General features: G+C 62.7%; 5 protein-coding genes across 5 annotated transcripts in view; 2 read left to right on the top strand and 3 right to left on the bottom strand.

The window, feature by feature from the left end:
• MNEG_2805 (hypothetical protein) overlaps positions 1-3,231 on the top strand; it is a gene marked incomplete at both ends in the record, with an annotated part of 4,790 nt that extends 1,559 nt beyond the window's left edge. The window contains 7 exons of the mRNA XM_014048721.1: positions 538-646; positions 955-1,104; positions 1,352-1,507; positions 1,727-1,820; positions 2,171-2,222; positions 2,636-2,730; positions 2,960-3,231. Coding sequence (XP_013904175.1) covers positions 538-646; positions 955-1,104; positions 1,352-1,507; positions 1,727-1,820; positions 2,171-2,222; positions 2,636-2,730; positions 2,960-3,231 — 928 coding nt within the window. The remainder of the gene's footprint in view (positions 1-537; positions 647-954; positions 1,105-1,351; positions 1,508-1,726; positions 1,821-2,170; positions 2,223-2,635; positions 2,731-2,959) is intronic.
• Positions 3,232-9,029: 5,798 nt separating this feature from the next.
• On the bottom strand, positions 9,030-10,741 carry MNEG_2804 (hypothetical protein; the record flags this gene model as incomplete). Its single annotated transcript, XM_014048720.1, has 4 exons — positions 9,030-9,460; positions 9,722-9,854; positions 10,230-10,417; positions 10,594-10,741. The coding sequence occupies 4 exons, from the start codon at positions 10,739-10,741 to the stop codon at positions 9,030-9,032; spliced, it is 900 nt and encodes a 299-aa protein (XP_013904174.1).
• A 2,058-nt stretch (positions 10,742-12,799) lies between these two features.
• Positions 12,800-15,343, bottom strand: MNEG_2803 (N-carbamoylputrescine amidase; the record flags this gene model as incomplete). Its single annotated transcript, XM_014048719.1, has 9 exons — positions 12,800-12,931; positions 13,194-13,304; positions 13,537-13,641; positions 13,865-14,006; positions 14,235-14,346; positions 14,569-14,609; positions 14,801-14,850; positions 15,099-15,140; positions 15,257-15,343. The coding sequence occupies 9 exons, from the start codon at positions 15,341-15,343 to the stop codon at positions 12,800-12,802; spliced, it is 822 nt and encodes a 273-aa protein (XP_013904173.1).
• A 4,080-nt stretch (positions 15,344-19,423) lies between these two features.
• MNEG_2802 (hypothetical protein) lies at positions 19,424-24,127 on the top strand (the record flags this gene model as incomplete). The annotated part of the gene is made up of 6 exons (XM_014048718.1): positions 19,424-19,503; positions 19,740-19,806; positions 20,008-20,496; positions 21,619-21,891; positions 22,142-23,494; positions 23,876-24,127. 6 exons carry the CDS (start codon positions 19,424-19,426, stop codon positions 24,125-24,127), a joined length of 2,514 nt encoding a protein of 837 aa, XP_013904172.1.
• Positions 24,128-25,006: 879 nt separating this feature from the next.
• Positions 25,007-25,279, bottom strand: MNEG_2801 (hypothetical protein; the record flags this gene model as incomplete). The annotated part of the gene is made up of 1 exon (XM_014048717.1): positions 25,007-25,279. One exon carries the CDS (start codon positions 25,277-25,279, stop codon positions 25,007-25,009), a length of 273 nt encoding a protein of 90 aa, XP_013904171.1.
• Between the last annotated feature and the right edge of the window lie 91 nt (positions 25,280-25,370).

Here is a 25,370-nt window from a genome sequence, read left to right as displayed (position 1 = left end):
GGTGGGGGTGGGACGGGTTAGGGTGGCACCGCCAAGCAGCTGCTCTCCGGCACGGAGGGGGTTAGGGAGGTGTGGTGAGGGCAAGCTGAGGGGAATGAGGGTATTGCAGCGCAGGGCGTGTGGGAGGGGGGGCCTCGAGAGGCCCCAGGGACTGCCACCGCCCCTGATAGGGGTGGCAACAGGGATGGCTTAGTGGGAGAGAGGGGGAAAGCTGCAGGTCGTAAAGCGCACCGAGGGGGCTGGCAGAAGCCACGCTGTGCACTGCAAGGGCCAACTTTGCGGCCCGAGGGCGGGGTAATGCAAAGATGCCGGGGTCCGCAAGGTGCTCAACTCGCAGCAGGAGTGGGCAAGGAACAGCCACAACTGCCTGAATGAATGCGCGGGAAGCCGAGGCAAGCGCGCGCGACCAAGATAGCCAAAGCGGCCCGCCCTGCCGACGCGCAGACCTAACTGCCGCTGCCGGCCACCAACAGTAGCCCTCCCTGCAACCCCCTGTGTCTGTCCCCTCCCGCTTCCCCCACTCCCCACCTGATTCAGGCTCACTGAGGTTGATGCCAAGGGCAAGGCGCTCAGCGCGACCAACGTGATCCCCTACAAGAACACCACTGCCATCATCCGCGACCTCACCCCTGGGTCTACCTACACTGTGCGCGGCTGTTTTTTGCCTGCTGGGCAGGCGCCCGCGCAGTTGCTGAAGCGGCTTCTAGATGACGCAAGGCTGTGGGGGGCAAAGGAAGGGCATGCAGCGGCTGCTGGGCTGGCGGCGGCTGCCGCAGCAGGACGGGGGGCTTGCGCTGCGGATTGCAGCTGTTGGTATAGATGCCCCCCATCCGCCCTCGCACACCCCTACACAGACACACACCTACACACACACACACACACACACACACACACACACACACACATGCATGTGAACCATCGCAACTTTGGAACTGCCCCTTGTATCTGCAACAGATTGAGGTCGAGTCCTACTCTACGGCCTTCGACGCGGGCAAGTCTGCCCCCAAGATCACGTATACGCTGCCAGCGACTTGGAAGCCGCCGACCCAGGCGCCGGCCGCGCCGACCAACCTCAAGGCCCAGTTCTATGGCAGCGAGGTCCAGGTGGGCTGCCAGCATGCTGCCTGAAGAGTTTGTTTTGAGGGGTTTGGGGGAGGAGGTAGGGCACAGCAGCACATGTCGGTGAGGCAAAGGGTGTTGATTGTGTGCGAGCGGCTGACCACTCAGCGGCTGGCCAGTATTGCAGCCTTGCATCGAGCTGCGCGGCAGCCCCATCACCAAGACAGCTGTGCACCAGCCGCCTTCGCCACCCGCTGCCCCCCCCCTGCCCCCAAATCACGCGATTGCGCAGACCGCCTGGCAGCCGGTCAAGGGTGCGTCTCACTACGTTGTCAGCGCCTACGACGCGTACAGCGGCCGCAGCCTGGGCATCAACTACCAGACGAATCAGAACGGCATCAACATCGCCGGGCTGCCGCTGGGCCAACCCATCCAGCTGGTTGTGCAGGTGCGAGTGGGGGTGGCCAGGGCTCCATCTCGCGTCTTAGCTGAAGCCAAGCACAGTATGGATGCTATTCACCCTATCAAATAATTTTCAGCTGAGACCCTGACTACAGGGATGTCTCGGGAACCAGGCAGCAAGGTGGTGACAAGGCGCGAGCACGAGGTGCACTTGTGGTGCACGCTGACCCGTGTTGTTGTGTTTGCCCCCATCGCTGGCCCCAAGGCCGTGGCGGTCGACAAGGCGGGCCAGGTCTACTACTCAGAGCCGGCCACCATCGACGTTGAGGCCGCGGTGCCCACGTCGGGATACTACGACGGTGCGTGCTTGAGACATCAGCGGCCGCCAAGATGCTGCAGAGCCTCAGGCGGCATGCTGTTTGCTTGGGGTTCACTCGGCCCCCTCAATGGTTACCCCGCAGCTGCCTTGTGGCCAGCCGGAAAAACCCACGAGCTGCTGCGGTTTTGTCACGCCCGATGATGGCGTACCCTCCCTCCTTTGCCGCACCCAGCTCGTGCCAATCATGACTCCTCCGGCCATCCTCTCAGCCATCCTCCTTGCAACTGAATGACCACCCCACAACTCGTTACACCCCCCGCCACCCCCCAACCACCCTTCCAAATACCCCTCAAACGCCCCTCACCCACCCCTCCACCCCCTGGTCTACAGCCACGTACTCGCCCTACTACGGCTACAACCCCTACCTCCCCTACTGGTACAGGTGCGTCTGCCAAGCCAGGATCAAACATATAAGCAACATTATGATGTTGGAAAGATATTATGCACAGCAGGCTGAGTGCTCGCAGCGTGATGCACGACGCACCGCCAGCCTCAAACTGTACACGTATGGCTTATTTCTCAGTTGCTTCACAGGGCAACCCCTTGCCTGCTTACTATCATGCACGCGGCCGCCCCACTCCCTCATTCGCACATGCACCCGTGCTGTTTGCACACATACATACACACGCGCTTGCACGCACGTGCGCGCACGTGCACGCGCACACTCACACGCACACGCACATGCACACTCACACGCACACGCACACGCACGCGCACACGCACACGCACACGCACACGCACACACACACACACACACACACACACACACACACACACACACACATGCATCCGCAGCTACTACTACCCTATTGGCTACTACAACACATGGTACCCTGGGAAGTGGATCATCCACGGCATCGTTGATGTCCTCACGCCCTTCAACAACTTCTGTGAGCATGGGAGGGGGTCTCAAGCGCGGCCCCCTAGCAGGCTGCACGCGCAAGGCGGGGCGGATTCTAGAATGTGGCAGTCCTGCGATCCAAAAAGATTCACTGTATTAAATGGGCACAAGCAGCGCATCTTGTCACAAGTATATTGTGGTTCACTCTTGGTCATTAACTTCGCCCAAGGATCTGTGTGTCCTCACATACTTACCCTGCAATCGTCTGTGCCGCGCAGGGGGCCCCGGCTGGTGGTGGCACCGGCCCATCATCAACCATTTCAATCCCCTCAGCCCCCTCAATCCCTTCAGCTTTGTGCGCCCGAAGTGGGGCTGGGGCTGGGGCTACGGCGGAACTGGCTGGCGCCGGACTCTGGGCGGCAGCATCGCCGGCGGCGTCGCGGGCGGCATTGCGGGTGGCATCGCGGGCGGCATCGCCGGCGGCCGCCTGCCCGGCCAGCGCCCGCGCCCTTCCGTGCAGCCGGCTCCCATCCCCGGGCTGATCAGGTGAGGGCCACGTGCCGCTGGGCTCACCCTTAGTCACCCACCCATCACAAGCACTGTGGAGCTCCTACAAGCGACGGAGCAGGGACTCAAGGGTTGCTGCACAACTTGGTATACTTGACCCCCCCCTTTCTCGCCTCGCCGCCGTGCTCGCAACGTGTCGCATCGCAGGCCGACCCCCGGCAATGTGCTGCCTTCCAGGCCCAGCGGCCCGACCACGCTCCCCGCCACGAAGCCTGGCATCATCTCGGGCCCCTCTTCGCCCGCGCTCAAGCCGGGGCCCGGCGTCGGCGTCGGCTCGTTGCCCACTACCCGCCCCACACTGCCCTCCACGCCTTCGGTGCCGACGACGCGCCCCTCCCTCCCGGGGAACGCCCTGCCCTCCATCCCTACCACTCGCCCCACAGTTCCCTCGATCCCTACCACGCGTCCCACAGTTCCCTCGATCCCTACCACGCGCCCCTCAATCCCTTCGGTGCCCAGCGTCCCTTCGGTTCCCACCACGCGCCCCTCGCTGCCCAGCACCTCGCGCCCGTCTGTGGGCGGCGGAATGTCGCGCCTCTCGGTGTCGCGCCCCACCCCCATTCCCACCGTACCTCTGCCAACGCCTCGAGGGGGTGGGGGTGGCTTCGGCGGCGGCGGCGGCGGCGGCGGCGGTATTGGCAGGCTTGGGCTGTGAGATCCCCCACAGGCGTCTGCGGGCGCGCACGGATGCCCCACGCACACGCACATGGCTTCGTGCCGCATCTCACTCTGAGCTGGCCCGCACCTCACGCCTAGCGCGTACACGGCGTTGCCTAGACGTTCACCTGCAAACTGAGCCCTTTGCGTGTAGCTTTGTCCAGCTCTGAGTAGCTGGGGGGGCGAGGCGGTGTGCTGGAATGCTCAGCGCTCGTATGCACGTCAGGCGGAGCCGCGTCCAGCTGCGTAGCCCCGCTGCTCGTGCAGCCCCACTGGTTTGTGTAGCTCAACCATTCATGCGTCTGGGCGATGACTTGCAGTACAAGAACACTAACCTCAAGCCCTTAAGTCATAAATACAGGCGCGTGACATATGTGACAGTGTTGGAGGGGGTCACGACACTACTTGATATGCAGAGAGAGGATCCGTTCTGCACTTGACATTGCTGCTGCAACGCCGCTACGCCTTTTTTCCTCGTTGCCTGCCATTTTTGCTGAACAAGTCACTTGCTGAACAAGTCACTTGTTCGGCGAAAGCGGCTGCAGAACAGAACAGCGCCCCCGCGGCTGGCGAATTCCCCTGGCATTTTGCTTGCACCAATATATGCTCTCATGACACGCGTTTTGATCAGCATGCGCGCACCGCTGGCAAAAAACTGTGATGTAAATATGGCAGCAAGGATGAAGGGGCTGCGTCGGGCCTGGGCGTCTGTGATCGAGGGTCACAAAGTTGCAAGACAGTTGAGAAATCACACTGCAGATGTCATCATGAGATCAGCAAGTGTTGCAGATGGAAACACACCTTCACGTTCACATGCACGCCAAGCTGTGTGCACGAGACTCAGCTTGATATGATTGTTATGATGTTTCTGGGGTGATGCTTTGAGTCCCAGGTGCAGCAGGGCTGCCGCCTCATGGTCAAAATGCGTTGACCTGCGCCCCTGTCACCACTTCCTTAACAGCGCCGACTGCCCGCGTATAGACTAGGTCACACGTACGGTTTGAGACGTCAAAAACTTTCGTCGTGTAGTTCGCTGTCGCACTGGATCCTGTGATCGTCATGCGACGGTTTCGCTTTTGTCCTCTTCGCGAAAAGCGAGACAGACGGAGAATTGATTATTGCAATCACCAGCTTTTATAGATGACATACCCAACATGACGAGCATCAAAAACCAGCAACATTCCCTCGTGCTCGCACTGCTTCCTCCATGTGGCCCGCCGCGAGCGCACCATGAACACCGACTCCAAACATGGCAAGGGCTTTCCACGGCGCAGCAGCGGCAGGCCGAGATGCGAGCTGGCTTGATTGCTGACTATGCCAGGCTATGCGACACGCTGGGCGAGCGCCCTATGCCGCTGGTGGATGGCCGGCTCGCTGTGGCCGCGGCGGCGCTGGTCAGCGCCAGCGCTGGACGCGCCTTGCACAGCAACGGCAGTGCCCGGGTCGAGCTGGCCACCAGCCACGCTTGGAACCCGCAGCATCAGCTCAAAGGCAGCACCACCATACTGCCAGGCGTTTGGCGCTCTGCCGGCAGTGTGGCAGCACCTGCCCAGTCCATTACTTGGACCTCCCAGGAAGCCACTGGCTGGTTGGCTCGGGTCGACGAAAGCGGTTGTAGCGTCGGAAACATGTGGGCGCGCGATGGCGGTGGTTGCGCCTGGATGCAGCTGGTCGTCGCAACCCGCAACCACCGCCTTGGTTGTGGGTACCCAAAGATTGACCAGTGGTCGCCACAACCAGCCGCCTGTTTGCGGGGACCCTGGGTCGACGCAATCATGCGGCGGGTTGTGGCGACCAAGGACACTGCGCCGCACATGCTGCGGCCCGTGCTCATGACCCTGTGCTGATTAGGAAGCATGCGTATAGTGCGATTTACATGTTTAAACAAGGTACTGACTTATTTAAGGCTAGTGAACAGCAAGGTGAAACCCCACCGAGTTGCTAGTCAAATGCATAAACAGCACTGCACAGTAAACAGACCTTAACAACAGACCAAGCTAAGAAAACCAAGGGACACGGCAACGGCTTTGCAAAACATCTAATTCCGCATAATGGGCGCGCCATAGGGCCCAGGCGCGCGCGGAGCGGCGTCCCCGGCGGCATGTTCTTCTCGGGACGCCAGGGGTGATGGCAACTTGGGGCATGCGGGGACGCCTCTTGTTGTCCGGCGCAGCGCAACGGCCCAGCGCCATGTTTCCTTGATCCAGCGGGGCGCTTGGCAGCGCGGCGAGCCGCACCCAGGAGGGGCATGGTGGCGGCTGGCTTGTTGAAGGCATCGTCTAAAGATTGCGCGGTGGAGAAGGGTAAACACCAACCTTAAGTAGGTGCCAACAAATGCGAGTTTGGTGCCAAACGCTAACAACGAACGCAGCGGGGCAGCAGGCGCCGAGTGGCTCAGTGTGACAGCTGGCTCAGCTTCAGGGGGCTGGGCAGGGCAACCCGCGGACCACACGTCATGCGGGAGATGCCTCTAGATGCAACTACAGCTTGTTCGCCCAACAACACGAAGGATCACCTCCAGGGGCCGCCGGGTTGGTGGGGGCCGCCGGGTTGGTGACTCGGCCGACTTGTGATCATAGCTGCGGGCTGACGAGTATCATATGCTGCGATGTTGCGGGAATGCATTTGATCGCCGTCGGAACAACAGGCAAATGGGGAACCGCAGATTTAAACGCAAAGGCTGAGCCCCGCCTTTGCACGACTGCACAGGCCGCTCCTGCAATGGCCGCCTCGCGTTGGCCTCTCAGCCGCGGCTCTGGCAGCCATGTCGGCGCGCCAGCAGCAGGTGCGCGCTGCTGTCCCTGACTGGCTTCACAGAACTCTGTCCAGGGGTTGCTGTGATGACTGAGCCCTGTGCTTTGGTGGGGGAGTGGGGGTCTATGATAGAGTTGTGTTCTGCCCCATGCCGGCTCCTGCAATCCAAGCCCCACTCTGCGTGCCTGCAGATGTTTTCACCCTGGGATGCGCCGGAAGGAGCGCAGCGTTGGCGCGGCGACTCTATGACACGCGGGTTCGACTCTATGACACGCGGGTTGTCGTGCAGTTAGGCTGCTGGGCCAACATTTCGCAATCACGCCTGTAGATTCGCACCACGTTCCTGCGGCTATATCGTAGTGGATTGAAAAGGCACTTCATGCACAGAAGGTGCAACCGTCAAACAGCTGCAAACACTGTGTGGGAGTAAGCACATCCCACAGCAGAATTGCGTGTATGTCTTGGCACTGCACACGAGCCACAAAATCAAGGATCCAATACTGCAGTACACCATAAGTAGGTCTTGGTAGGCTAAGCAGCCTAAAATGATCAACACACTAACCTATAGGCATTGTCGGTGCACGTGCACAATGTGCGCGGCACGCCCATTCTTGTGTGTCTTGAGAAGTCAGCACAAACATAACGCAACTACGGTTGCAACGGCGAAGACTGCGTGCAGCAGCATCAGAAACAAGTCCACATGCGGGTCATCCCCCGCAACTTGCTGGCACGCGGGAGGCGTATGGGCCGGAGCAAAGCACCGCGGTTGCCGCGGCCTGGGCGGCATCAGTGCTGGGCGGCAGCACGACATCTGGTCGGCCGACATCCTGCGTGAAATTGGGTGCAGGCATTGATGCTTGTATCTGTATGCGTACTACCGCGCCGAATGTCCGGAACGGCCGGCTGTAGTGGACTCCGCTGCACGGGATGCGTGGTGGCTGCTCACTGTGATGCAGTCAGCAGGCATGGCTCCATGGCACGGCTCAATGGCTGGGCCGCACCGCGACCGGCCAGCGCTGATGGCACGCGTCCTAAAAGGGCCAAGGTTCAGCGCTGCTGACGCGTCTGGGTGAGGCGACTGCGGCGTCCCCAGGCTGCGCAGCGCCAAGGGCATGGACTGCGTGCATGATTGGCAGGGCTCACCCTCCTGTTGTCCCATGCTCGGTTCAGGTCGGCGCGGCGTTTCGAGTTTGCAGCCCGGATCAGGAGCTTGCGCGAGAAGAAGGACTGTGTGAGGCGATTGAGGAGGATGGTGCACTCAAAGCCTCAGAAATCAAGCCAGCCAAACAGGGCGGCCCACGTGATGGCGCTAGCTGCAGAGGTGGGCATCATTGCCTCTGATAGTGCTATCTCTGTTGCGTCAAAGCTCATATGATGGACAAGCGGCTTAAGATGATCACATGCACGCGCGCGTTTACGTGTGTTTTGGGCTCACTTGGATCGTGTGGTGCAGCTCCTTGGGGCCGGCAAAAGGTGGGGCCGCTGCGGTAGGCGCTGCCGCTGGGCCAAGCAGCAGCAAGGCGGTCACCACAACCGACAGCTGCCGTGAAGAGGGAGTCCCCATTAAATTAAACTACAGGCTGATTTGTTTGGGATACACAAGGCCAAGGCAAGGCGGGACGGACGGCAGATTAGGGTGAGTGCCATAGACGGAACTGACCACAGCGCAGCAGCGTTGTGCACCTGTCAGCGGGCGTTGCAGTGAGGGGGCTGGGTCCAGGTGCTGATCAGCAATGCGCTGTCATATAAAACAAGATGAAACAATATTTGACGCGATTCACGCTTTGCGGCTGTGTTTCTCACTCGAACGCACTATGTGCATCGTCGGCCGCAACGAAGAAGAGAACGGCCCCTTGGATCCTATGCAAACAACATAGTCGCCTCGTTTGAGGCTTTGTTATCCTTCTCGACCTGTGTGATCAAGGGCCGGAGTTCAGTTACTGCCTGCATGGTGCCTCTGGCGGTCTGCGAGTCCTGCGGCGTGTGCTGAGAGCCGAGGTAGCCGGCAAGTCGGCTCGACCTCAATTTCGGCAATGAAGTTTACTAGAGCATCAAGCTCTGAATATTGCGCTGGGCACCCCTGTGCGGTCCCTTTGTGGCCCTGGCCAGCATGGATACAAAATTACTGGGGGTGAGTGATGAGGCTGGGTTCACGTCAGTGCACAATCTTGAGGAGCACATGGGTGCCGCGCAAACTCAGAGCAAGGCAGAAAGAAAAAATTGAGACAGGCGAGATACCTGTAAACACCCCTCAAAAGGAACACAGGGTCCAAAAGCAGCGGTGATGAAATGGATGTATTGAACAGATAGCACGCAGCGGCAGCCTCAAACAACACACAACGTCAGCAGCTCGAAACGGCCCACAGAGCATTACCCGCTGCCATCGCTCATCCAATCGTCATCGTCACTGCCTCCGGCGCTCTCGGGGTCGCTGCTCGCCGCCTCATCCTCAGAGGCCCCCTGCTTCCGCTTCTTCTTTGGCTGCTGCTGCTTGGCTGCCGCCGCAGCCCTGGGCTTGGCCGCTCCTCCGGCCGCTTTCTTGGCAGGGCTGGCCTTTCCAGCCTTTGCTGTGCCCTTGCCCTTCGCGGCGGTCGCGCCCTTGGCCCTGCCGGCACCGGTGCCCTTTTTCGCCGCCACGCCTTTTTTGGCGCCTGGCTTCTTCTTGACTCCGCCCCTGGCCTTGAGGCCACCCAAGCCCCTGCCCGAGGCGACAACGCCGCCGCCGCCGCTCTTTGCTGCAGCGCCCTTGCCGGAGGCCTTGCTTTTGCTTTTGCCCTTGACCTTGCCGCCGCCATCATCATCTGCAATAGGGAGGGAAGCAAGCAGGCGGCCGTGTGCAGACAGAATTGCATGCCATGGCAAGGCCGCTCCGCCTTGCACACGTGCCAGCTTTGTTGGACCCAGGGCACATAATCCTGCATGACTGCATCCCTCAAAGCGGTATGCACGTGCACACGCAAAGCGTGCACGTGTGCGCGCGCGCGCACACACACACACACATGCACACATACCACCATGTTCCCTGGACTAATCCCCAAGCAAACCCCTGAGCCCCACCGCACCCGCCGCTGCCGCCACATGGCCCTCGTCGTCGCTGCCCAAAATGTCATCCCCCAGGGCCGCCGCCCCGTCAGCTTCCTGGTAGCTGCTTTCCAGCTCCACCAACCGCACGTAGTCGTTCAGCACCGACTCGACCTTACAGGGGGTGGCCGTGGTTGTTATGGTTGCGGGTGTGGCAGCGGCTTGCTTGGGTGCACAACTTGTTCGGCGTGACGATGCAGCTCATCACTGGTGCGACGTGCGCGCGCACGCGCACACACACACACACACACACACACATACATACATACACACACACACATACACACACACATACACACACACACACATAAACACACAGAGGCACAAAATCGCTATGGGAAGGTGCTGAAAATGTATCGTATTTGTCCAACAAATCAAAGCCCGGCATTGGCAGCCCTCCCCCGCCGCGCCAGCAGGCACCGCCGGCAAAAGAGGCCCTGCCGTTCGCGTCGCGCCTTTAGTGCCATGCACCACGCAGTTGCCCCGTACCTTGGCCTCTGCGATCCCAATGTTGACGAACATGGCTGTGCCCGCCAGTGGCAGCACCGCGGCGCTGTAGAGGACCCCTTTGAGGTCCAGGTGGAAGCACTGCAGCTGCTGCTGGCCGCCCGCCCCCTGGGACCCGAGCTGCTGCTCGTGCTGCTGCTGCTGGGACGCATGCTGCTGCGAGGCTGGGCCTGCGGCGGCCGCCGCGCAGGGGCCGGGCGGCGGGTCGGGGAGGCAGGTGCGGCAGGCGGTTGGGAGTGACAGGAACTTGAGCACGGACGACGGCCGGGCATGTGGCGCGGCCACCACTTCGGAAAAAAAAGGCCGACCCTGACGCCGCTCCCCGTGACCCCTCGCGCCGGCTCACCTGCCGTCCCGGCCGCAGCCGCCGCGTCGCCCTTTGGCACGATGATGCGCCCGACCGCCCCGACGTCGCCGCTGAGGTCTGTGGCGCCGTGCGGGGCCGGCTCCAGCTCCAGCAGGACCTTGTTCCTGTGAAGCTTCTCTGGGAGCATGACTACGACCTCGTTGCGCCCCACCGCCGGCCCGATGGCGCCAGCTGCTGCCGCCGCGGCCGCCGCCGCCGCCGCCGCAGCTTCCGCTGCTGGCGTTGGGCCGGGGGCTGCCGCCTCTGGGGCGACGCCATTGGGCGGCGCAGCTGCGGGAGGCAGGCGGCCGCCGCGGCCCTTGGGCGGCTTGGCTGCTGACTGTGGGTTGGCGCTCTCGTCGGGGGCGCCGGCGGTCCGCGCCACTGATGCTGGCTGTGTGCTGGGGCCGGCTGCGTCGTCCGCCTCTGCGCACAGGGAAGCATGTGTTTGCTAGAGTTCTCTCGAAACAAGCCGTCGTTTGCATTTGCGATGGACCACTCAATTCGTCAGTCGGACTTGTTCAAGTGCTGCCGCAGCTCACCTTGCTGGGTTGTACGGCGGCTGGCCGCCCTGGCCTCGCTGCTGGTGCTGGGCTCCGGCGCGACCTCCTTCTGGGGTGTCTGCGTGTACGGCGGCGCACCAACATTGACGAAATGGCCAGGAGGCGCGGCATGAAAGCGGGGCGTCGCCAAGGAGTGTAGCGGCGCGCCTGATGCGTTTTGATCCAATCCGGCAGCGAGCTTCCGCTGCTGTTCGACTTGGCTGCATCATGCCGCGCAATAAAGTTGGCTAGTAGAGGCTCATCGTCTGACGAGGACATTCTTTGCTGATCAGCGCGGGCTTCACACAAACATCCGTCAATGGAAGCTGGTGCGCTGTTCGTGATCAACGCTTATGTCAAATTTCAGATATACCAAAGCATGGTCAAGCACAACTGTGTGATCCAGCTGATCTGAGAGTGTCATTGGTTTTAGCGCAAATTCCTCGAAGAGGCAGAAGTGAGCTCTTTAGAGTTAAAGTGCACCATGCCGTGTAATTCTCAATCATGCCGGCCTGACCAACCGTTGATCAACATCAATGAATCAATGCAGCAGCACCCGCCCGCACCGCATCCAGGTCGCCCTGGGGTGTTGTATCGTGCATGCGGTCGCACCGTGGACACCAGCCGCGCATTCCTGACCCTGAAACGAGCAAAGCACATGCACATCGAATATATGCGCCGTGATTCTTTTTGAATGTAAGCGGGGCATGTCAGCAAGGTCCCTCGCCATAGGGCTCTTCTCCCCACAACTTCCCTAGCCACGCGCTGCACCAAAGAGCATACAGCACATCAACGCGCTCCATGTCGACCCATCAACATGTCTTTTTGATGCAATGTGCTGCACCACGTACTACGTACACATGATGGTGAAGGTCCACTCGTCGGGAATGGCCTCACACTCAACATGTGCAGTTCAGCTGGAACTTTGGGGCAAAGCTGATTACAGACTGATCGTGAATTACTTTGCAAGCCGGCATGGTTCGGACTCTACGCACGCGCAGCTGCAAATGCGAGGGCGCTGCACGCAGAGCCCCAACACCATGGATGCAGGTGCAGTACTCAATAAAAGCAAAGTCCAAAGCTTTGTGCACCCCACTCCTGCTCGACCGGCCGAGTTTCCTCATCCCGTCCAAACCGCCTTGTAATACAACTCAGTTCACAATCACCAAGCGTTTTATGCTCATATTATTGTATTCACTCAGAAACAATAGTGCGCTGCTGGCGCCTATAAGGCGCCGCCGAAATCCTGTGCCGCGGATGACGACTTCTGGCAGCTCATGTGGCACAAGCTGCAAGACAGCTCGCTCTACTTGTGCGCGTGGTGCACCAGGCTGCCATCAAGAGTGACCAGAGGCTTGTAGAGATCCGGCCTGCGGTCGCGGAAGACGCCCCACCTGCGCGATGCAAGGGTTTGGAAGATGGCGAATTCTATGTGACATCATTCCAAGCTTCACGGCCTCCCGAGACAGCGAGATTCTGCTGTTGCACACACCTTGGACGTGAGCATGCCACCACCATCAGCAAAAATCCACCAGTACGCGCCAACTATGCAACCCCACGGCGCCGCGACGGCCCCCTGTGTCAGGCGGAGAGCGGCATCCGTGCCGCCCCCCAGGTGCAAGCCGCTGCTCCAAGCCAGACACGCTCCGATCGCAGGCTGCCTCTCAGCCTCCCGCCCACTCGAGGCGCGTAGCCCTGAGTGCGTCCAGGTCAAACTCCTGCACCACGAAGCCCTCCTCCTTTGAAGGCTCGGGCGTCAGGTTGCCGTGCTTCAAGAAGTCCTTGTCGCCGCCCACCTGACAATCGGGGCAGCGTGGCCGCAGCGATTTCGAGCAGCTGTGGAACGCAGTGACTTAAGGGCGGTGCCAGCAGGGCTTCCTAAGGCCGAGGGCTGGCTGGATTCATCTCATTAGTAAAGCAATCATTCTGGTTGACACTTGAGAACTTGGCGAGCGAGTCGGCGGGTTGCATAGGCGCCGCGTCGCGCGTTCACGAGTCGCAAGCGCTCAGTCGGAGAGACGCCTGCTGGCAGACGGGCGGCGCAGCGCCCCGACCCACCTGCTGTAGCACCTGCCCGTGCTGCCCACTGATGAAGCTCCCGCCGTAAAACGTGATGGAGGTCTTCTCAAACTCCTCTGTGTGCACGCGGTTGGACGCCACCACGGGCGTCTGCGTGCATCGGCGGCGGCGTCCGGGGAGGCGTGGAGGGAACGGCGCCAGTGGGCGGCGTCAGGGGAAGCAGGCCGCGTCAACTCGGGCCGGACATTTGTGGCAGGAGCCCCCGATCGTGCGGCGACCCGCGACCCGCTGAGGGCGACCTTGGTGGCTGGGCGGGGGCACCAGCGTGAGCGAGCAGCGCGGCCCCGCCTGGGCATGCAGCTGGCCAGCAGCGGGCACTCACCAGGTTGGCGGCAGCGTGGCCCAGCATCGTGCGCGTCCAGTGGGGGTAGCTGTCGAGGCTGCCGTCCTGGGGCTCAGACCCGATAGCTGAGGGGTAGAAAATAATCTGGTGCGTGGGTCGGAGGGCGGGGCAGAGGGCACCACTGTCTCTCCCCCCCGGCCTTTCGCTTTATGCGCCGCAAAGCGCCGACGCCGTTGCTTTCGCAGCGACGCCGCTGCGCGCGAGAAGACGTGCGCCCCTGATCTGCGGCACGGGTAGCCCCGCACCACGTGCAACGCCCGTCATCTGCAGCGCCCGTAGCCCCGCGGCCCCGCCCGCGGCCCCACACCTCTGCGCCCTGCAGCGCCATGACGCGCGCCGCCTCGGGAAACCACTGGTCCCAGCACGTGGCGGCCCCCAGGCGGCCATAGGCGGTGTCAAACACCTTGAAGCCTGTGTCGCCGGGTGAGATATAGAACTTCTCTTCGTACCTGGATTTTGGATTTTGATTGATGTTTGGCAGTGGGTGGGGTGAGGGGCCTTCCAGGCGGTGACCGCACGAAAAATGCGAGGCACGGGGCCTGGAAGGCTCTACAAACCCGCAGTGGGCAAGTTGAGGGCCGCGGTCTGCTTGGGGGCGTCTGCACGTGTGCCGAAAGGTGGGTGGTGCTGAGGGGCGGCGGGCGGCAGCGGGGAGCGTGGGGGCAGCGGGGGCGCACCCGGGCCCGACTGCGATGTGGCTCTTGCGGTAGACCCCCAGGATGGTGCCGTCGGCGTCGATCATGGCCAGAGAGTTGAAGCGCGTGTTGTTGGCCTCCTCGAAGAAGCTCACTGGCGAGCGTGAGGGATTGAGGATGCGTGAGTAATTGTGTGTGAGTGTGCACGTGTGTGCGTGTGTGTGTGTGTGCATGTGAGCGAGCACAACCAAACTGGCTCGGCCAGCAGATATAATCAACAGCAGACTTGCGTTCTGCTCCGAGCAAAGTCCGTGCCACAAACGGGGAGGCGGCCGAGACAGGTGCGTGGCTGCGTGGCGCCCAGTACTCTCCCCACCTGGCAGCACAACCTTGAGTTCCTTGGCCAGCTTAGCCATCCTGTTCATGCGGCCGACGAGGGGGCGAGGCAAATACTACTGTGCGCGCATGTACAGTAGTATTTGCACCGCAGCCGCGGGGGGGGCGGGGGGGGGGGGGGTAAAGGGGCCTTTGCTCAACCCTTTGCTTGTGCCGAGCTGCGCTGCTGAGGAACTGGTGTCATGTGGCCACAAGGCCGCGCATGCTCTCACCTCTGCACGGACTCGCTCTTGTCCAGCGGCTTGGCCCAATCAAAGTACTCCTGGGGTTGAACAACAGGAATGTGAAGTGAAGCAGGTCAGAGCGCCAGTATCTCTATGGCATGCTGCGCTTGCTGGAAGGGCGACGGAAGCGTGCCACTGCCACGGCCCATAGTCGCTGCGCCTGAATGAACTTCCCGCGGGTGAGACTGGCGGCATTGTGTGCCACCTGCAACATACCGTAACCAGGCATGCTATCAATCAGCTGTCATCGACGGTCACGCTTCTAGCCCGTTTGCAGCGCACGCACCGGGTTCTGCTCCTGGCAAAAGAAAGCATTCTCAAACAGCTCCTGCAGAGGCAGCGACAGCAGCGGGGTTTGTGATTCTGGGGTGGCCAATAAGCTGGGACCAAAGCGCGGCGTCAGTAGTGACATCACGAGCTGCGCAGGCTACAAAGAGTGCTGACCTGGAGCAGGATGATGTTCGCTCCCTCTGCGGCCGCCTGGCGGACAAACTTCTCGGCCTTGGCCTGCATTTGGACGTATATGGGCATTTGTGATAATAAAGAGCAAGTGGCGGACCTGCCGCTGTCCGTGCCGAGATCGCACCAGGTTCGCTGCGGGATCCCGGCTGATCGCCAGCTGTGTGACAGCAACCTTTACTAGCCGAACCATGGCGTTCGCGCCTACACGACACAACAGATCGTGATGAACAGGGTTGGGCCGCTGGGCCGTGCAGTTGAGGTAACAGTGCAACAGTAGCACAACAGTTACAGAAAAAGAATTCAACAAAGATGTTAGAATTGTACGTTCAGAGACCCACTAATCGGACGGATATATAGCTGAACGGGGCTGCACTGGCAAATGAAGGGACGCCAAGCGTAACTCACACAACCGGCCGGTGACCCGCAACCACCCAGCCGAGCCGGCGCGCCGCACCCACGCGCGGGCGCCGCCGCCCCCGCCAAACCCGGCACGGGCGTGTCCTCAAGCGCAAGTGGCACCAGACCGAAAGCGGCCAGGGGGCCGCGGCGCCGGGGGCGCGGGCGCGCGAAGTCAACAAAAATTCTACCGGTATGCTGCCTGTGTGCTTAGTGGCTGAAAGGAAGGTGGTCTTGCATTTCTTACCTGAACAGGCTGAACAGCTGTATAATCAACTTCAATCATCTTTGTATGCGTTTTGCACAAACAGCACAGCCAAAGAGGTGGTGATTTGCTAGCAAAGAGTCACCGAAGTCAAAACAACGGCTTGCGCACAAATTCATTTATACAAGCACAGGTGCGCACGTACTGGTATACAGAATATAAATTTATCGACGCATAACAGTATGATGTCTCCTCGCGCGCTTTGATGTTGGGCGAGAATTCATTGCAAACCCGCGGCGGTCGCAGACCATCTGATATAACTCCGGCACAGAGCTTGCGCATTGATGCCTATTCACTTCATGTAAGCTTCACTCGGAGGGGTACGGCAATCCGTGATGGAGGTTGATCGCAGCGCTAGCAGGAGCGAACGCCAGGCTCAAGTGGATGCGGTAACAGAATCCATAATACACCACTTACTATGCCAATGATTTCAAGTCCATACAGCTGAATGAACGCACGGGTGCCATTTGAGCATGATAATCATCCCAGGGCTGACATCATGCAGCTGCCGCTGCATCGCATGCCCGCTACCATGCTGACAGAGATGCTGCAACCCCACCAGCAAATCTGGTCTGCTGCTCTGCCGCTCTGCCGCTCTGCCGCTCTGCCCACCCTGCCGTTCTGCCACTTGACCACTCTGCAACTCGGCGATGCTGCCGCTCCAATCTGCTGCCGTGCTGCCATGCTGCCATGCTGCCGTTCTGAAGCTGTCCTGCCGCTCTCCTCCCTCGTGGCACTGCGCCACACCGGCAATTCTGCACATGTATGGGTTTTCAACATTGCTAAAAACCGGCTGCACGACTCTGCTGCTCTGCTGCTCAGCCACGCTGCCGCGCCGGCGCGCCGCCGTGCTGCCGCGCTTGCGCTCTGCAGCTGTTCTTGTGCTCTTCTTCTCCGTGGCGCTGCGGCTCTTTTATGTTGCAGCGCCCAGCTCGCCTGTACTGCTCTCCTAAGCAGCTCTTCGCTGCAACACTTCTGTCATGCCGCCATGCTGCTGCTCTGAAGCTGTCCTGCTGCTCTCAATCCTCATGGCAATGCAGCACACCGGCAATTCTGCAAATGTGTGGGTTTGCAGCTGTGGCTGCACAACTCCGCAGCTCTGCTGCACAGAGCCGCTGCACCGCCGCCGCGCCGCCACGCCGCCGCGCCGCCACGCCGCCGCGCCGCCACGCCGCCGCGCCGCCGCGTCGCCGCGCTGCCGCTGTTGCGCTCAGCAGCTGGTGTTGTGGTCTGCTTCTCTGTGGCACTGCGGCTCGCAAGTCGCAGCTCCCAGCTCTTCTATACTGCCCTCCCGAGCGGCTCTTCTTTGCGACGCTTCTGTAAGCCTCTTCTGCGAGGCTCTTGAAGGCACTTGTGCAGCTCAGCGCTTCGGTGGCGCCGCGGCTTTGCTGGTCAACTGGTGTTCTTAACGACTGTTGTGATGTTTTGCTGTGCCGCTGCTCAGGTCGTGCCGGGCACCAATACTGCTGCCATCCACAGTTTTTCACATCTGGATTTCGTATCGCAGCGAACGCCAGCGGTCAAGACGCTTCGGCCCCACCCTCAAAAACTTAGGTCGTGCAAAATTGGACGAACGGTGCCACGGCACGCAAAAATGCATGCACAACATCTGAAAAACCCATACTTTACGTCTACACGAAGCAACAAGTTGCGTCTGAGCGCGTCCAACGCCCCGTAAAGCTGCAGTGGAAGCTGGCTCGCGAACCAAGGCATCCCGGCGTCTCAAAAAGCGGTAACATACTTTTGATGCAGTAAGTCCTGCTTGGTAAAGGTCTCACGTCGTATCTCTTTCTGCCAGCGTTCACTACGACGTGTGTGCTTAGTGGTTGGGCTTGCTTGGGGGCCTCAAGGCATGCAAACACACTCGCTGCAGCGCATGGCTGGGCACCTGTACTAAATTTTGCTCTACCTGGGAGTAAGGAGCAAGCCTATAATGCTGTGACAGAATGCTTGCAATGCACCTTGCAATGCTACGTCATGGATGGGTTGCAGTTGGCTGCGATGATGCGTGCCGTGGGGCGTTGCGAAAAGACTGGTTTGACGTACGGCAGCGTTTCCACGTATTCCTGCGCCTCCTTCTCCGTATCACAGCCCTCTATAATCCAAGTGTGGGCTCGGCGATCGCGATCTGAATGCGTGACCACCAAATCAAAACTCAAAACACACTGCAAAACAATGTTTCTGATTCGTAGTCGAGCGCGGTGCCGAACTGACTGCGGCGGCCGGCCACCTCGTATCGATGCGCAGCATCGCACTGCGAGCGTCACTTGGCCCCAACGGCATGCCGCCGCTGCCGTGCCGGCTGCGGCGCCCAGCCTAGACTGCTACCGCCATGTAGTCCACCGCCGGTCGTGCCGATTGCGGTGCACAGTGGTCAGCAATCAGGTGGATCAAGCGAAGGGCGTCCCAGGCTCCACCTGCGGCGCGCCGCGCTCCCTGACCATCATTACTGGCGGCTCCAGAGGCGAGGCTCCATAAAATGCTGCCAACTCAGCTCCATCAGGGCCGCAATGCCTTTTGCCTTTTCCCGCGGCTGCACCAAAACACTGACCGTGCCGTCGGGGGCGGCTCCAACCCCCGCCGGCCCCTCGCCGCCGCCACCGCCGCCAACAGCCTTCACTATGTGCCCGCCCGCCTACCGCAGGCCTGGGCCGCCGAATCGCCGAGGCCCTGATCGCCAGCGGCGACCCATCGACGGGCAATGCTAGCTTATGCTCCGGAGGCCACGACATCCTGCTGGTGGCTTCCAGCCAACCCGGACTCGATGCGGCCGTGTCAGAGCTGCATGCCGCCGCCGTCGCCGCCGCCCCCGCGGCTGGGTCCGGCTCCGGCCCAGCTGACAGTCCCGCGGCCGGGTCTGACTGCGCCGGCGGCGCCGGCGGCAGCGGCAGCGGGATGGCAGCGGCGGGGGCGGCGCGGCCGCTGCGGCTGGCGGGGGTGGCGGTGGATTTGGGGGACGTCGAGCGGCTGGAGGCGTTCGCAGAGGCGCTGACCGCAGGCCCCGACCAGGTTGATCGGCGCGCGGCAGCAGCGGGCCAGCCAGCGGCATGTGGGGACCGCCGCCTCCTGCTCAGCGAGCGGCAGCAATGCGCGACAAGCACGCTTCACACATCTACCGCCAGCTTCTGGACCTGACTCGATAGCTCACGTGTCGAGGTCTGCTCACCACCGCCCACGACCCCCGCAGGGCGGCCTCTTGCCATCCGAGCCAGCCGCGTACGCGTCCGTCCTGCTGGTGCACAACGCGGCGCAGACGGGGGACCTGAAGCTGTCGTGGGAGCAGGGCGCCGCCAACATCCGCAAGCAGGCGCGACGGGGAGCCTTGATAAAACGACAGCTCGCACCCAAGCGGCAAGGGGCTGGGGATCTTGCGCCGGCCGCGTGCGGCGAGGGGCATGCCGTGTGGACGCCGGGTGTTCGGCTGTAGGAGGAGGAGCGCTGTGCATTTCTGGGGTGCAGCGCCCAATCCCCAGTGGCCCCGACTCATCATGCCCCCGCCCCAACAGATCGACCTGAACGTGACGTCACCGGCGGTGCTCAGCGCGGCCGTGCTGCGGCGCTTCATGGGGTGAGGGCGCCGGGGCTAGGGCGCGGCGGGGTGCAAGCACACCGATGGCCTCGCTCAACCCCTGCAGCCGCCTCCCCAGGCTCGCCGGGCTTGCTGTTTGATATGTTGGCTCACATAGAAACCCTTTGTGATTTTGTGAGCGCAGGGTTTGCTGGTTGTTGACAACTGCAGACAGACAGGCGGTAAGTTTGGTGCAGCGTTGTTTCCTGAAATGTCCTTCGAACCCATCACCCCAGGATCCCCACCTGCCGAGAGGTCACTGTCGTGAACGTATCCTCTGTCAGCTGGTGCCGCGCATACGAGGTGCGGCGTAGCAGCTTCCTGGCAGCTGCCCGCAGCTGGTCCTGGTTCGCATCGCCTGAGAGCTGGCGCCACCTGAAACGCTACAAGCGCGACCCTTCCGCCGGCGTCGTGCGTGCGCATTCGCAGTTGTTGCATCTCCTGCCGCCTGCCGCCCCTTTTCAACGCTCCCCATCCCGCGTTTTCAAACCATGCTGCCTGCAGACCTTTGGTGTGTATGGGGCCGGCAAGGCCGCGCGGCACATGCTGCTGGTGGCCACCCCTGCGCTGGAGGCCGACATGTTTCACCCACCAAACAGGGCGGCGCATGGTGACTCAGACTATGGCCAAGACAGCAGCGACAGCGGCAGCAGCAGCAGCAGCAGCAGCAGCGGCGGCGGCGTCAGCGGCAGCAGCGGCGGCGGCAGCAGTGGTGGCCGCCGGCATGATGGGGGCGGCGGCGCGCAGCAGCGGGGCCCGCGCGTGCGGACGCTCAGCTACGCGCCAGGGGCGATAGACACGGAAATGCAGGCAGCTGCGCGGGAGGCGCTGCCGCCGATCCCGCTCAAGGCGGCGTTTGAGGCGAACGCTGCGGCGGGGCGCCTGGTGAAGCCGGCCGACAGCGCGGCCGCGCTGGTGCGGTTGCTGGCGCGCCCGCGCGGCGAGGTGCCCAACGGCTCGCATTGGGACTATTATGACTGCTGCGACGGATGGGTGCGTGATGGGGAGGGCCGCGGCGGCGGCGGGGGCGGTCACCCGTTGGACCGGCCGCCGGCGACAGTTGTGGGGGCGAAACCCATGGCGGTGGCTGTGGGGCAAGGCCGACCTGCGGCTGGGGGTGGCGGCGCCGCTGGGTAGAGCAGGGGCGTCGCACACGTGTAAATGAACGTGATCAAGGGCCTGCGTGGCAAACGCCAGGCTGTGGGTTTGCAGCGACGTGTCGACACACAAGCGCCAGCCTGAGTTGACCTACATGGGCGGGGCATTTGGTCGTGCGCCACGCGGCAGCACCGCGTATTGCCAAGGTGCTGAGGGATGAGTAGTGCGACACAGACCGAGCTCAGCAGGTCCTGCATTGCCGGCTTGTGCACTGCGCCATCCGACGGGGGCATAACCTCCAGCAGCGGCCGCGCCCCTCTGACGTGGCCGGCGACCATGATCATCATCCTCGTTAAGCGTCAAAGCCTGACCTCCCGCCTCACAAATGGAATGTTATTTTATCAGGCGAAACGTCTATGGGCTGCACCGCACTCCGCAACCCCTATAAGACTAGCCCGCGTTCTTTCCACCTCACAACGAGACGCGCCCACGACAACTTTTCACCCCTTCGCCTGCATTAAAACCCAATTGCGGACCATTACAGCCCTCTGCTTGCGCAACGCGCGGCGGCGGGGCTGACAACAGCGCCGACTGCAGGGCATCACGCGCAGGCAGCACGCGCGATGATGCGCCGCCGCTGACCCGACCTCTGACGGGCTAGGCCGTCAAATTGCACCTCCAGCAATGGCAGGCAGCTGGGCCGACCGAATCAATGTGGCCATCCAGGCAGTGGCGCAGGTGCGTCCGCACCATGGCTGCATTGCGGGCGGCATGATTGGGCTTGGCGGCGTCGGCAGGGGCGGCCGAAAGAGAGGCGGCCCATAGAGGACGAGAAGCGACGGCAGCAGCGTGAATTTGTGGGGCTCGTGCGGCTGAGCTTTCCGCATCAACCTGTTAGCAGCGCCACCGCGTGCTCGTCGCCGCGCTCGGCCATCTGCAAGGCGCCCCCCCCCCTTGAGCACCACCCCCGCTGCTGACCTGCACCCTCACGTTCATTTGCGCGGCGCCATTCGCCAGGTGCTGCTCGTCTGCGGCATGGGCGCGTGGCTGGCCAAGCGCAAGGGCCTCAACCGTGCCGCCATCAACGCGGTGTCGTCGGTCAACTGGTTCGCCCTGATCCCCTCCCTCATGTTCTCATCCATCGTGGGGGCCGTCACGCCGGGCACGCTCTCGAGCCTCTGGCCGCTGCTGGTGGCGTCGCTGCTGCACATCCTGATCGGCGTCGTGCCGGCGACCCTGCTGGCGTGGGCGGCGCGGCTGCCTAAGGACATGGCCTTCTTCACGGTCATGGTGAGGGGCAGGAGGCTCGGCGGCCGCGCGCCTTGATGAGGACATGTTTTTATGCGCGTTTTGTGCACTGGTGGGCATCCCAGCTGATGCCGCCGCCTCATCACGCGTTTGGCGCCTCAACTGCCCTCGAGTCACGGACGAGACACCCCTTTCTCCCCCTGCCCCACGCCCCAAGCCACGCCGGACCCTAGCTGGCGGCTGCACCTTGACACTCACCGCCCACTCCCATCCCTCCCCACCCGGCCACCAGGCGTCCTCTCTGCCCAACTGCGGCAACCTGCCCTGGCTGTTCATGCCTGGGCTCATCCGTTACTACGCGGCGCCAGAGGCGGCCAACGAGCAAGTGCAGCGGATGGTGGGGCTGGTGTCGGTCTACACAATAGTGGTGGTGCTGGTGACGCTCGTGGTGCCGTTTCTGTTTAAGCGGCCGCCGGACACGCTGCTGCTGCCGCGCAGCCGGTCGGAGGAGCAGCAGCGGCACGAGCAGCAGCAGGAGCAGCAGCAGGAGCGGCAGGAGCAGCATCACGGGGAGCGGGATGAGCAGCAGCGGCGGCGGCAGCGAGATCAGGAGGAGCGCGGATCCGAGGATGGCTCAGAAGGAGGCGACACTCAGGCGCGCCGGCACCACAAGGAGCAGCCGCACGCGGTCGCCTGTGTGCTGGCGAGCGCGCACCGCGTCGCGCCCGACGACGACGGCGCGCCGCCCGCCGGCCTCCCCGACGCTCACAGCGCCGCGCTCACCGCGGCGCCGGAGGCTGGCAGGCGTGGCGGCCCGGCATTCTGGGGCCCGGACGCGGCGGCGGATTCCGGGCCGCCTGGCTTGGTGGCTATCGCCTCCATCAGCAGCCTGGCGGATGACTGCCATGTGTTTGAGCTCGACGCCGCAGAGGACGGCGCCGCGCTGCCGCCCGCGGCCGCGCACCGCGACTACGCCCACCACCCCCTGCAGCACCAGCAGTTTGACAGCTTCGCGAGCCACCGCAGCGGCAGCCACCTGCTGCAGCAGGGGCGGCAGCTGTGGGGCAGCTTCAGTCGGAGCCTGGGGCGCAGCTTCAGCCGCGGGCTGCGGCGCAGCAACAGCCGGGTGCAGCTCGTCTGGACTTTCCCGAGCGGATGGCAGCCGGCGCGCAGCGGCGGCGCAGCGGCAGCAGCTGCACCGCCGCCGGCTCGGCAGCCGGACGGCCGCGCTGTTGCCGCCGCCCCCGCCGCTGCTGTGCCGCCGCCCCGCGGCCTGCGCGAATCCTGGCGGCGCGCCCGCGCGGCCGTCGGCCCGCCGCCGCGGTGGGTGCAAGCGGCGGTGCTTAGCTGGCGCGCGGTCTACGCCCACCCCGTGGTGAACCTGCCCCTGGGTGCGACGATCGTCGGCCTGGCGTGCGCGGCCGTGGGACCCGTGAGGAAGCTGCTCGTGGATGACCTGGCGCCGCTCCATTGGCTGTGGTCGAGCCTGGTGTGGGTGGGCGCGGCCTCCGCACCGCTGGCGACGATGCAGATCGGGGCTGAGCTGCTGCAGGGGCCGCCGGTGGTTGCGTCGTCGCGCATGAGGGTGTCCCGCCGGTCCAAGGTTGTCGCGACGGCGATCTCAATCGTGGTCAAGCTGATACTGGTGAGTTGGTTTCTGCGTTTGGTGGCTGCATTCTTGAAAATCAGGGATGCGCGTGCGTGTATGAACACGAACTTGTGCATGTACATACATGCATCTCTTCACGCATCCCCTATGTTTTTATGTTGATGTGTGTGATGGTGTGTGCGGGCTTTCTTGTGGCGAGTGCGGGACGAACCAGCTTTGGGAACAGCTGAGAGGCCCAAACTGCCCCTGGGATGAGGCCGCAAGCCAATTACCAAAATTGAGCCCCTCCACGCTCCGTTACACCATCACGCGCTGGGCCCAACCCCCCCGTCACGCCCCCTTCTGTCTACGCCCCAAGCTCCTCAGCCCTTCAAATTCGCCGCACCCCTCATACCCCAACCCCCCAAAACACCCCAGGTGCCGCTCATAAACGTGGCGATCATGCGCAACGGCGGCTTCGGCCGCCTCGCGCCCGCCGGCGACCCCCTCTACCAGCTCCTCCTGCTGGTGGAGGGCGCGGTGCCTGCCGCCGTCACGCTGCTCGTCGTCTGCGGCCGCGTGTACCCGGACTCGAGCCCCCTCAGCACCATCCTGTTCTGCCAGTACGTCGCGTCGCTGTTCACGCTGCCGGCGTTCATCGTGTGGTTCCTGAGCATGCTCGACCTCTAGGCAGGCAGGCGCAGGCGCAGGCGCGCTGCGTTGGCTACGTTTGCAGTGTTCCCTGCATTTTCGGCGTTTGCGGTGTTCGTGGCGGTCGCTGCTGCTGAAACGGGGTTGATCGCAGCAGCTTGGTTGGCCCTGCTTTGATGGATGCGTTGAGGCGCGGCGCGGCTGTGGCGCAGTCCTTCCCCTTGTGTGGCAGCTGTAGCCTGGTTGGTGGCGGCCATGGCCCCTAGCTTAGCACGTACCCCAGCAAGACAAGCCCCATCCAAATCAACAACTGTGATTGTTGACCCCTTTAGACAGTGTTTTGCTCCGTGGCTTTGCAACCAAAAGCCCACCCCCGAACTTTGGGCCACATGAGCCACTGCGTCGCTGCAGGCGCTGTAATACGTGTCGTCACTTGCCACGCCAGCAGTGCGAGCGCGCAGCTGTTGCATCGAGTCAGCCTTTGCTCCGCAGCAGCTGACGTGTGCAGAGCACGCCTCAACACAGCCGGCAGGGAGCCGGGAAAATCGGGGCCCTGTCAATCAGCGTCCAGTGAGCAGCCGGCACGCCCGGCGGCGCGGTGTGGCCGTGGGTGTGACAGCTGTTGGAGGCCGTTGCTGCGCGCTCATGCGGGCATCACTCCTTTGCTGTTGGGCCTGTCGACACCCAAACGGCTGCGATGGCATAGCTACCAGCTTACAATAAGGAGATGATGAATGCAGGTTTGTAAGGAGATGAAACTTGGAATGGAAACAGGGGTACACCGGCAAGAAGTACAGTACAGGCCATGCACACTCGCCCGATCCGCCAGCTGGCTGTGTGATGAGTCACGAGTGACAATCCCTGGAACGGAAAGATGGAGGACACTGTGCTCCCGCGCCACCCCCGCGGGGGCCCGCCTCACAGCTCCCCCGGCCGCCCCGGCCGCACGGAGTAGCCCGCCGCCATCCCCCCGCGCTGCCCCTCCCCGCCGCGCTGCCGCCGCTCCTCTGACTTGAGCGCGTCCGCGCGCGCCCGCAGGCCGATCGCGAGGTCGAGCAGCGCCCCGTCCTCAGCCGCGCGCGCGAGCATGTCGAGCGCCTTCCAGCCGAGGGGGACGCCGTCCTTTGCGGCTTGCCGCACGAGCTCCCTGCCGCCCTCCGCGTGGCCGTTCTCCAAAAGAAAGGCGCCCATGACCGCGTATACTTGAGAGTTGGCCATCTTCCGCCGCCGGAGGTCGCCCATCACGCCCCGCGCGCGCGCGAGCGCCGCGTCGACCTCGGGG

This window comes from Monoraphidium neglectum (genome assembly GCF_000611645.1).
Source record: "Monoraphidium neglectum strain SAG 48.87 unplaced genomic scaffold scaffold00330, whole genome shotgun sequence".
In the NCBI taxonomy this organism is placed as follows: Eukaryota; Viridiplantae; Chlorophyta; class Chlorophyceae; order Sphaeropleales; family Selenastraceae; genus Monoraphidium; species Monoraphidium neglectum.
This window is presented reverse-complemented; position numbering and strand designations above follow the sequence as displayed.